Source organism: Ipomoea nil, unplaced genomic scaffold, assembly GCF_001879475.1.
Source record: "Ipomoea nil cultivar Tokyo-kokei standard unplaced genomic scaffold, Asagao_1.1 scaffold0189, whole genome shotgun sequence".
In the NCBI taxonomy this organism is placed as follows: domain Eukaryota; kingdom Viridiplantae; phylum Streptophyta; class Magnoliopsida; order Solanales; family Convolvulaceae; genus Ipomoea; species Ipomoea nil.
Genome location: NW_017616617.1, coordinates 9,147 through 21,399, shown reverse-complemented (window position 1 = coordinate 21,399; position 12,253 = coordinate 9,147). Strand labels below are relative to the sequence as shown.

Below are 12,253 nucleotides of genomic sequence, written 5' to 3'. Positions count from 1 at the left end.
TCACCCCAAGCCCGAATCCAACCCACGGAAAACTTACTGCGAGATGATGATATCTACAACCAACCTAGTTTCTTGGATGTGGTTGCTGAACTTGAAGCGGCATTCCTGGCAACATTGAAGAACATGACAACTGCTGACATACCGCACCAACTTTTAATCTCCTAACGCCAACTAGCCATGACGCTACTCCCGAAGAGGCCCCAAGAAATGCAACTCCACCTGAAACAACACACCCTCCGCCCGAACCCACATCTGAACCCCGAGCAGCAACTCTATCAGCATCACCCACCACACCACCACCACAAACAACCAAAGGAAACACAGCAGCAGCAACACTTACCCCAATTGCAACACTCTGGAGAATATCATTGATGACATAGCTGATGGTTCACCCCAATCACTACCAGCAACTGAATAGAAAACTCCAGAACAAATTGAATTTGATAGGTAAAACTCACATATCACTTAACGGTATCCTTATGTGCATTTATCCTTGTTAATTATTTAATCATGTTGTTATGCCTACTGCTTAACACATTAAAACATGTTCCTAATTACTTTCTGTCTCTACAAAGCATCATTGCTGAATCTGAAGATGATGTTGAAGATGTCAATGTCCGGAAGAGGCCAAGCGAAAGTTCAAAAACCTCCCTCTGGCTTGTCGATCCCCGTACTGGATAAGCAACATTTCAAAGCTCAAGAATGTTTCCGCCAGGGAAAAACTGATCTCAGACTATGCATTCCTGCCATCAGATGAAACTGAGTACCCGTATTAGTATGTATTTCATTTATAACTTGTTATAACAGATGCTTTCAGTTGATATACCACATTATGTGTATTCATGATATTTGTTATGTGTATTCATGATATATGTTATGTGTATTCATTCATAATATTATGTACATTGGTGTTTTCTCAATTGATATACCACATTATGTGTATTCCTGATATATGTTATGTGTATTCATGGTATGTTGTGTGTATTCATTCATGATATTATGTACATTGGTGTTCTCAGTTGATATACCACATTATGTGTATTCCTGATATATGTTATGTGTATTCATGTATATGTTATGTGTATTCATTCATGATATTATGTACATTGGTGTCCTGGTTATATGTTATGTGTATTACTTCATGACATTATATTACTTTAAATTGTGAAATGTTTATTTTGTAATATCAACTTGTTTTCGTTTGTTTCCAGTGAAATGTTGTTTTCTGCCCATGATCTGTTTGCAACGAGGGAGGACATTGCAACATTGGCAAATAGACAACTAGCTACAAATATCCTGCAAATCTGGGCACACAGATTGACGGTGCTTGATATGAAAAGATCAATTGATCAACCAAAAAGGATCTGCTTCTCGGAAGCTGCTTACGTAAGTACACATCTACAACTAACGCATTTTTTAAAACAATGTACTATATGACACACAACCTCTTCTTTGCAGATGACGCTTGAAAATGTTGAAATAAAAGCAAGGAATATGGATATAGGTGACTTCTGTGCAAATATTGACTACCAGTTGAGGGGGACTGCAATTGATATCACAGATGCAAGTCTTGTAAGTAAAACAATATATATATATATATATATATATATATATATATATATATATATATATATATATATATATATATATATAATGAATTTTAAGATTATTGAATTTATGTATGTATTTGACACAATTTGTTAAATACCTTTTAATTATTCATTTCAGGTTTTCTTTACAATCTTGAGGCGCAATCACTACTACTTGATGTGCTTTAACATCCCCAAGTCAAAACTTCAGATCATTGATAACAAGCTAATGCCCAAGGGAATACCAAATACGAACAGATATGAGAACTGCCCGCTAAGTTGGTAAGATAAACTAATACTCCTATTAAATATCTATACACTGTAGTTTAATATTTACATTACTTAAATTAATTAAACACTGCAATTACTATAATGTGCAGAAAACAGTTTTCTACAAATACCTCCAATCGAAGAAAAACACCCTTGCAAGAAAAGTGAAGAATATCGAAGCTGAGTGCATTCACATGCCATGGCAAAATGAAGAGAACACAACAGATTGTGGTGTGTATTGCATGCGCCCACATGGAAACTTACAAAGGGACTGCAGTAGACAAATGGGAAACAGGTTTCGTAGGGGGTGATAGTGATGTAAGTAATAATCAACTTTGTTCTACATTACACATGTTATCTCTTGTTTCTTCTAATTTTAACATGTATCTTTTGTTTACTGTAGGCTGCTTTCATTACATCGCTTAGAGCAAAATATGCAGCAAACATCATCATGTGAAAGAAAAACGAATACATGGAAACAGTCATGCAATCAGCAAGGGACAACTACAAGAAAGAGAAGTGAAACTACTAACCACAATCTGTAAAAATCAGTTCTGCTAATCCAAACACATGGTTACTTGTATTTTTGGTTCAATTTCTAGAAGTTTCAGTTGATAAACAATTATCAAAAAATTTGTATATGCTCCTTTTGGTAATCCAATCTAATGTTTACTTGTATTCTATATTTTTCATATTCCACAATATAGTTTTGTGGCATAATCAATGCATATACTACAAAAACTGTGAACTATCAAAAAATTGTACATAATCATATGAAGTAATACACATAACCCATATAATGAATACACACAAACTTTCAAACAGTGCACATACTACTAAAAAAAGTCTAACAAATATTTTGTTTCTGCTAATATATATAATCAAACATCCTACTGAATATAACATGTACATAATACACATATGACCAAGCATATCATTTCCCTATACTGATAACTGCAAATCTAAAAAAGAAATGTACATAAATAAATAAAAGTAATTAACACAAATAAAAATGTACATAATCATATGAAGTAATACACATACAGTATATAAGGAAATACACATAAAGTATATAATTAATACACATAAACTTTTAAAACAGCACATATCATAATAAAAGTCTATTTTATTACTGGCTGAGTTATGTGATTTAACATCGTTCTGTACGTGATACATATTACTACGATGATTAACACTAACATGTGCTTTAATTATCATCCATGCTTGACATTGTGCTAACGTGACAAAAACTAGAACCTCCGGAACTTGGGTGCACAAGATATCCATCGCCTGCAATATTTAAAATATCACCCTCAACTTGAGACTGGAACAGCAGATTTTATTTTGGAAGCAACCATATTTGCAAGATGCTTCCGTCCCCTTGCTTGTTATATTTCTTTGAAATAACACTGCTCACCCTCCTATTCCGCAACCCTTTCATCCGCCTAGTAGATGGATCCTTTATAACACCACTTGTCGATCCTATGTCACAATCTTCAAATAAACTGCCACCACATTCAGCTTCAAGTCTTTCTCTTTGCATCTGCAATTGCTTCTTCACAAATCTTCCGTCCTTCGATATTTTCCTGACTATAAACAGCAAGCCTCTGAAATTTCCTAATGATTTCTAATAACCAAACAGAAGATGCACCATTACCACTATCAACTCTAGACATTATATCAACATTATCAACTTCAAAAAATTTTTTAGTCCACCTCTTCAAAAATATACTTCTCGGGTTCTTCAGAAACACAATGCACATTTAGAATGCGTAAACAATGACAGCACAAAATCCCAATTCAGTAAACAACTTGCAACTACATCCAATGTCCATTTGTCTACTATTAAACACCACTTCATGCCTAATAATATCAACATCAGGCCTCCAGACATGATACTTATACACACCATCTTCCAACATCACACACTCTTGATAGCATGATCCACCTTTCAAAATTGTTCTTCAAACAAATAGTATATCTCAATTGTATAAATTTCCCTAGCATGCAACAGAATCTTAACATTATCCATCACCATTGTGGTACACCTTGTGAACACCGAACATCTTCCAATTCTCTCTACTTCTCCACTCTGATATGACCCCAACAAAAGAGTTATAAAAATCACACAAAACCAGATGTCTTGGACAACCTTCTAGAAAATAGAGTGATTGGTGGTCTCACTCCTTTGAGAAGATAAAATCTCACCCGAAAAATAATCTTTATTAAAAGCAGGACACCATTTTTCTCTACACCCATACAACTTTTCAATCCAGTGATTATTGTGACATTTATATGTTGTAACCATCCTGAAATAACATGCCATGATTATTGTGACATTTATATGTTGTAACCATCCTGAAATAACATGCCATAGATATATTAAAGTAAACCTACAAGCATGTCAGTATATAACATACAGAACAGACTAATGTACATAATCTTATACATGAATACACATAAACTATCAAACAGATACACATAAACTTGATCCAGAAAAATAATTCCGTATTCTGTATAATATAATCTACAACTATTCATTCAATGATAATCCATGTGTAAACTAATAATAAAAACAAACAAAAAAAAATAAAAATAAAATAACGAAGCATACATCAGACACGTACCTCGTCCAGTAAAATTCAAACTCCGCATCTGTATCCGTATACTTCAACAAGCAATTGAATATATCTAGGAAATCTTTTTGATTTCTTAACCCCCTTTAATGTGCTTCTTTGAGTTCTCGTCAATATGCCATATACATAGCCGATGTCGTGAACTTGGAAAAACTTGAACAATTGCAGCAGCCATAGCAGCACATTGATCAGTCATTATGCTTTGTGGACTTTTGTAATCCATAGATCTCAAAAATGTCTTAAACAACCATACAAATAACTCAATCTTCTCATTCATCAAAAAACCGCATCCAAACATAACATTCATGCAATGGTTATTCATGCCAACAAAAGGTCCACAAATCATGTCATATTTGTTAGTACGATATGTTGTATCGTGAACTAGCAAATCCCGAACAAATCATAGTATCTCCTCATCCATCCATCCCTCCAAAAAAAACTACACAACCTTGACTCCAAATCCACCTCAAAATCAAAGTAAAAATCCCTTTCACTTGACTGCCTCCGTTTGAATATTTCAATCAATGTGTTTGAATCGGTACTATCCAATTTGTTCAATGCATCGGTACATAGAGAATTATATGCATCCCCACTTGTAAACCCAACAAGTGGTGATCCCCCTGATTGTGTTTTAAGTAATCTTACACCATCTGCAACAGACACACCACTGCTCTTCAAATCAGTAAGATATGATATATGATTCCTAGACACCATCCTATGTGACCTTAGAAGGTAACTCTTGCTTGGTGGAACCAATTCATGATTATGCAACTTCTCATGCTTCGAAACAATCCACATCCCATTCTCATGTAAATCGAATTGGACAAATGCACCACAACCTGTACGACCATCAATTTTAGAATAACACCCTTTTCCTGTACTCCTTTTAAAACCATCTTTCGAACAATGGAACATCTTCGTTTTCATTGTTTTTGTAGCAGAACTATATCTTTGCTTACCCCTCCTCACGCTAAAACCTACTCTAAAGGCATAATCATTATACATGTCATATGCTTCATCAACCGAACACACTGACATCCCTACCAAATCCTGATCAGTTGCAAATAACATACATTTTAACTACCCATACTGTTAATGTACATAATCCATATCTACAATACACATAAACATATGGCACAATACACATAATCATTAAAATACATAAAACCTATATCGCATACTGTTAATGTACATAATCCATAACTACAATACACATACACATATGGCACAATCACATAATCATAAAACCAAACAAATCAAACCATATAATACACGTACAACCTCACTGAAACAACAACTTCAAATCAAACCATACTAACATCCAAAACAACCACAATCAAACAGAAATTCTATATCAATTCTTATATAATTCAACACCGAGTTCAATATATTCATCATACATCAAACACAAATACAAAATAAAATCTTAAAAATCAAATACCTGGATTAGCATCCTCTGTATCTACCACTCCAACAGGATCAGTTGTATGCTCTGTCTCCGCCACATCCTGCTGTGCAATCGAATCAGACATGGCTTCCATCCAACAATTGCAAAATACGACGCAAATCGAACAATCAGGTAGCTCTCGTGTTCTCTAATCCAATATGCATGATCGGCGCGACGACATCATGTCTTTAGAGCCGCTCTCTCACTTCCCTCTTCTTACCGTTTGACGGCGTTAACAGACTAATAAAAAAAAATCCGTTACATAACAATTCCATACGGCGTCGTTTTGATGCTGGGCGTACATGGCTCTATACACCGGGGTGTATGGTATAAATTGCCGAGCAACATAAGCTCTCTGAGGCTGCAATTAAGGGAGAAGCAGGAGCTTTGGCAGGACTACTGAATAAGGGGATCTCATTTGCGGATATAATAGCGGGTAAGCCTTCCACTTCTAATTTTCATTGAATAGCGAATGAATGTGTTAACTCATACTGCTCATAGTGTGCACCAATTGATTGTATAAATCAAATGGGAATGTGGGCGTACCATTGACTGAATCTACAAAACCTAGCAATAATAATTCATACCTGCAAACTGTTTGTGAAAATGTCAAGGTGAATTCTACAAATAATTTGGTCAGGGAAGGGAAGATGCTACAATTAACAAAGAAGCATGTGCTGAAAAAAAACACATTTCTGCAAATAGAGGTATGCATACGTGATTTCAATGCTTAATTCAACTTATATGTTATACTTATTTCAATTATGGTTGTTACCTCTTATTGAAATCTTCTTTATCATTTTACCATTTGTATGCTGAAAAAATTTTCAAACATAGAATAGATTGTGTTTATTTATTATACTTTGAAATGTTGTAGGAGAAAAATATTCATAGAATGCAAGTTTCACACAATCAAGAAGAACAATCCTGTCTTCCCAGATAAGTAAGCTGATGGGAGTAATATGAGGACAAGTTCGAAAGGCAGAATGTACACCAACAGTGGCCAGATAAGAAGTTTTTTAAATTATCTAAATTAGTTCTTATCTAATCCAAGTGTAGATTAGATCTATACTGTATTTTATATATTAGCAAGCAAATTGATGTGGAATACAAATAAAGTTTGTAAAGAAACAGGTAAATTACAAATACAAATATTTCATGAGTGATAGAATTAACACTTAAAATCACATTTGAGCAACCAATTTGTAAAAAGAAACACCTACTACATGAATCTTTAAATGTTAAATCACACATACCTAGTGTGAAACACCTACTCCCAATTGTGGATGAATCTGTTCCTTCTTCCATCTCTAAGCTGGGGATGTAGTTCAAAAACCAATTTAGAAATTCGTAGGATATGTGTCAATATATCAATATATAGTAGTAAAAACAAAAAATAAAAAAGAAAGCCAACTGCGATTCTAAAATGAATCATCTAGAATCGCACAAATCTCTCGGAAAACAACTATGAACTACAATCAAAGTTAAAAATCATGGAATGGAGAAGCTAATACTAATTTAAAGTCTCAGATTTGATGATATATCAAACATGCATCTATCTATTTTGAAGATATGAGGAAAATGTAGTTTAAATCACACATGCGATTAGAAAAAACCCAAGATTTATAGACAATCAGAAATTCTTAACTGTTTAGATATTAAGGACCTAAATTAAGCACAGATCTGGAAATGTAATTGCTGGTATAAATATTAGGAAAATGTAGTTTAAATCACACATGCGATTAGAAAAAACCAAAGATTTATAGACAACAGGATAACCCTCTAGATATTGAGGACCTAAATTAAACACAGATCTGGAAATGTAATCGTTGGCATAGATATGAGGAAAATGTAGTTTAAATCACACATGCAATTAGAAAAAACCCAAGATTTATAGACAATAAAAAATTCTTAACTGTTTAGAAATTAAGGATCTAAATTAAACATAGATCTGGAAATGTAATTACTGGCATATGTAGTAGGTAATGATTAAAATAGGTTTAATCAAACTTAGCTTTTAGATTCCGAGCATGGTGAGTATCTGTTCTCCCAGGTTCTGTATTGATGCAGTTTTCTTGAATTTCTTCTTGATTGAGAGAACTCATACTAACTATAAAGAGTACCAATATATGAGAATGTAAAAACAAGCCTTGATCCATCTATAGAACATGTCCAGCTGACAGAGATCAAATTGAACCAAGTTTCTGATCTCAGTTGCAGAGGAGAACATTGGCGAGCTAAGGAAGACGACTCAAATAATTAGAGGAGAAGAATCTTGAAAATTGAAATAGATATCTAACTCTACACTTTATACTTACAAGAAACAGTAATTACTTAAGAAGAGAATGTAGTCACATACTATGTCAAAAGTATGTAGGGAGCAAAATTATAAAGTGTCATCAAGTCTATAATAGTATATATTATACTGTGAAAGAAAAGATGAGGTACCATATTGATATCAGCAACCCAGTCTGTAATAGTGTGTACTGTGAATGTAAAAGTAGAAACTTGGAAAAACAAATTGTGCAAAGTTTACATCAACTTAAATTTCAAAATACATGTGTGATAAATAAACAGATCAATACATCCTACTACTACTCAGTGTTCCGTACGCATGCTGTGCTCTTCAGCATAGACAACTTAGGGAATATTCTGTATATAAAATCAGAATTTGGCAGTATCATTTAAAAAAAACTACAAAGGGATGTTACTCTGAACTGCATGACACACAGTAAGCACTTAAATACTGAGTAGAATAATAGTATGAACTATGTTGCAAAGGTAGAAATCAAAATGGTAGTGTGTCATAAAGACTCTAATAGTATATCTTCAAAGTACAAACAATAGAAATTGAAACAAAAACTACAGTTTTCTACTTGCAATTCAATCGTTCTGAGATGGATAAGTGATTGGATAGTAGCAACCCAGGCTCATTGTGATTGGGGTACATGAACTTCAATTTAAAGATACACGTGATAATTTCAAAGATCCATATTCAGACTCCTACTCAGTGTTAGGTAAGCATTCTGCGGTCCATAGTAGAGAACTTAATAAGTATTCTGTATATAGCATCAAAAGTAAATTTCATCATTTGCAAAAACTAGGATGTGATGTTAGTAAATAAGCAGGACACACAACAGACAAAACATACAAGTATCACATATATAAAGTAGATGTGAAACACTATGCAATTAGATGTGCGACAAAAGAAAGTACAAGTAGATAAAATTTAACCTGATAATTCAACTTGGATAAATTTCAATCATGCACATTAAAGGTGGGACAAAACTTTTAGTATCATACTATCATTACTAAGAAAGTCTAATGCTATGAGCAATTCCACCAAGAAATTGAAAGTATTTTGTAGGTAATCGGAGTATAAAACGGCCACTCCAGCAAATACACCTCCAAATAGTGAACATACCCACCTTTGTAAGAAATTCATACACAAAAATGATCTGCATGTGCTTTCCAAGTCACTATTTCCAAAGATCCATACTCTAAGAGGACTTGGGATGTATTGATCATGTAGAAATCAAGCTTAAACTGTTAGGGTTGCCTGTATCTAATAAAATTAGGATGATTTGTTTCATAGAATATAAATTAATAGAATGATATAGTATAAAACTTACCTTGGCTGCAAGATTCAACTTAGAAATTTCAGGAAACTGCTACAATCTACACATCTAAAATAGGGCTTGAAAAACCACGAAAACTATGATATACGACCATATGCTCTTGCGATTGACAAGAATCGCAAGCGAGCTGTGTGGTATGGAGTAGGATTCGAGCTAAAATGGTGGAGTTTCAGAGTGACGAAACAGAAAGCGCAGAGACGATGAAGGTAAAGTGAACCTTCTGGAAATGGAACCGATGGATTGACAGAGATAGAGGCACGGTGACAATTGTATTTTAAAATATTATTAATATTAATAATTAAGACACAGTTTCCAAATACATCAAACCAACTATATATATGTACTCCAAAATCAAGAGTTGCAGTTCCAAGTGACTCTAACATAATTAAAATACTATGAGCAAAATGCCTATATGGAGTTTAATTTTTGAAATTATATGGAGCAGAAAATAAGCTCAGATTTGGTAATGGAGAAACCATACCGCCATGGCTGCAGACCGGGAGTTTGCCCCGGGTCGGGTCCCTCCATCCCGATGAACTGTAGAAAAATCATCATCAACCCAGCCTACATAACCAATAATAATAGCTGAAACAACAACAACACAAACATGAACAGGAAACAGTTGATCCGAAGGTTCAAGCCGAATCTAACGTGGATAATTTCACTGCAAACCCGAGGTTTAATTAGATCATCAATGGCTGCCCATAAGATAAGCCGTAAAAATTCATAGCTTTGGAGTTGATGAATGGTGAATACGATCATTGTATGAGAGAACTAAACTAAATCTATTAAAAATATATATAGATTCAAGATGAGATGAAGGAGTTTACAGTGGACTATCCAGATTCGAATGCATGCAATTATCCCCTTAAACCAGAAAATTTTTCAATTTGAGAAAAATATTACCAATTTTATGACCATCAGAACAGACCCATATATCAAACGAACCTGCGTCTTGAATTTTCCAGATTTGGTAGGCCATATTCATCTTCTTCAATCTAATATACCTGACAAAACCACTCAGACAGTTGGAATTTCTGGATTGCTTCTCAGAGATTAGCTAGGAAAGAACCCTAACTTAAAAAAAAAAAAAAAAAAGAAAAAAAAAAGAAAAAAAAAAAGCAGTAGAGGTAGATCTCCAATGGAAAATATGTAGTGTGTAAATCACTAAACTTAGCTTAAGTATTGTGAGGAGTGTCTAGAGAGTTCTTAGTTTGTGAGCTTAAGAGAGGCGAGATGCAGAGGTGCAGTGAGTGAGAGTGAAGATGATTCTAGAAAGAATTAATTTCACTTTTGGTCCCACGACTTTAGAGGATCTATCACTTTTGGTGCACAACTTTAAAAGTTTTCAATTTTGGTGCCTAACTTTGTTGTTTTTATCAATTTTGGTCCTTTCAACCAAATTGACGACGAAATATTGCCGGATTTTATATTTTTAGGGGTAAAATCGTCATCCTAAGGAAACATCTTCAATATCTAAACAAAATCACTCTAAAATCATATCTATAGGTGTTTGATCGATGAGAATAATTGAGAAGACGGACAGAAACTAGACACAGATCTATGAGATTTATAGCATCGACGATTGCCAAACTCTTATATTTCTCTTAACATGATTTTTCTTTTGTTTAGATATTGAATATTTTTCTTTGGGATGACGATTTTGCCCCTAAAATGTAAAATTCGGCAATATTTCGCTGTCAATTTGGTCGAAAGGACCAAAATTGATAAAAACAACAAAATTAGACACCAAAATTGAAAAAATTTAAAGTTGTGCATCAAAAATGATAGAACCTCTAAAGTCGTCGGACCAAAAGTGAAATTAGTTCATTCTGAAAACTAAGCTATTAGTTCTGATTAGTATCTTATATTGTACTTTAATTGTGAAATTGAATTTCAATATAAAATTCAAATATTCCAAATTTAATAATATTGCAATATTACAAATTTTAATAATTTGTAATATTAATTTTAATAGTTTGTAATTTACGCTCAGATTCCATATATGTTTGTGTATAGATATTTAATTGTATAGTGGTTTTAGGCAAATTATGTTGTGCAACTGTGTGCATTATGCATGGTACATACGGAATTGGATCCATAATTTTTCTACTATAAATCCATACTTTTTATATTATAGATTCATAATTTCTATATTATAAATTCATAATTTTTGAACTCTATATTCACAATTACAGAACTCTATGTTCATAATTTTCAATATTTATATTCTCAATTGTTGAACTCTGTATTCACAAATCACTGAACTATATGTTCATAATTTGATAACTATACAGTATAGAAATTATGAATCTATAGTATAGAAATTATGAATCTATAGTATGGAAATTATGAATTTATAGTTTAGAAACTATGAATCTACAGTATAGAAATTATGGATCTATAGTATAGAAATTATGGATCTATAGTATAAATTTTTGCAATTGATTACTTTTATGAAAATCAAATTTAATATAAAAACTACTAAACTTTTATTACTGTATAAGTCATATCCGTGCATCGCACATGTACAATAATCAAGTAGTACTCTATCTAACGTTAAGCGTTTTTATATAATTTAAATTTATTATAAGCCCGCAGAAGTTAAATACACACAATCTTTGTCTTTGCGTGCTTCTGATGGCGGCACCGCCGGGGGCCGCCGCGCCCCCT

The 12,253-nt window shown here is 33.3% G+C and overlaps 1 protein-coding gene and 1 long non-coding RNA gene across 2 annotated transcripts; both read right to left on the bottom strand.

Annotated features, from left to right (window-relative positions):
* Positions 1-4,876: 4,876 nt before the first annotated feature.
* On the bottom strand, positions 4,877-6,642 carry LOC109187131 (protein FAR1-RELATED SEQUENCE 5-like). Its single transcript, XM_019337278.1, has 2 exons — positions 5,937-6,642; positions 4,877-5,545 (listed from the first exon to the last, which is right to left on the bottom strand). The coding sequence occupies exons 1-2, from the start codon at positions 5,946-5,948 to the stop codon at positions 4,877-4,879; spliced, it is 681 nt and encodes a 226-aa protein (XP_019192823.1). The 5' UTR covers positions 5,949-6,642.
* A 2,088-nt stretch (positions 6,643-8,730) lies between these two features.
* LOC109187115 lies at positions 8,731-10,831 on the bottom strand. The gene is made up of 2 exons (XR_002055227.1): positions 10,529-10,831; positions 8,731-10,144 (listed from the first exon to the last, which is right to left on the bottom strand). It is a non-coding gene; the product is annotated as an uncharacterized LOC109187115 (long non-coding RNA).
* Between the last annotated feature and the right edge of the window lie 1,422 nt (positions 10,832-12,253).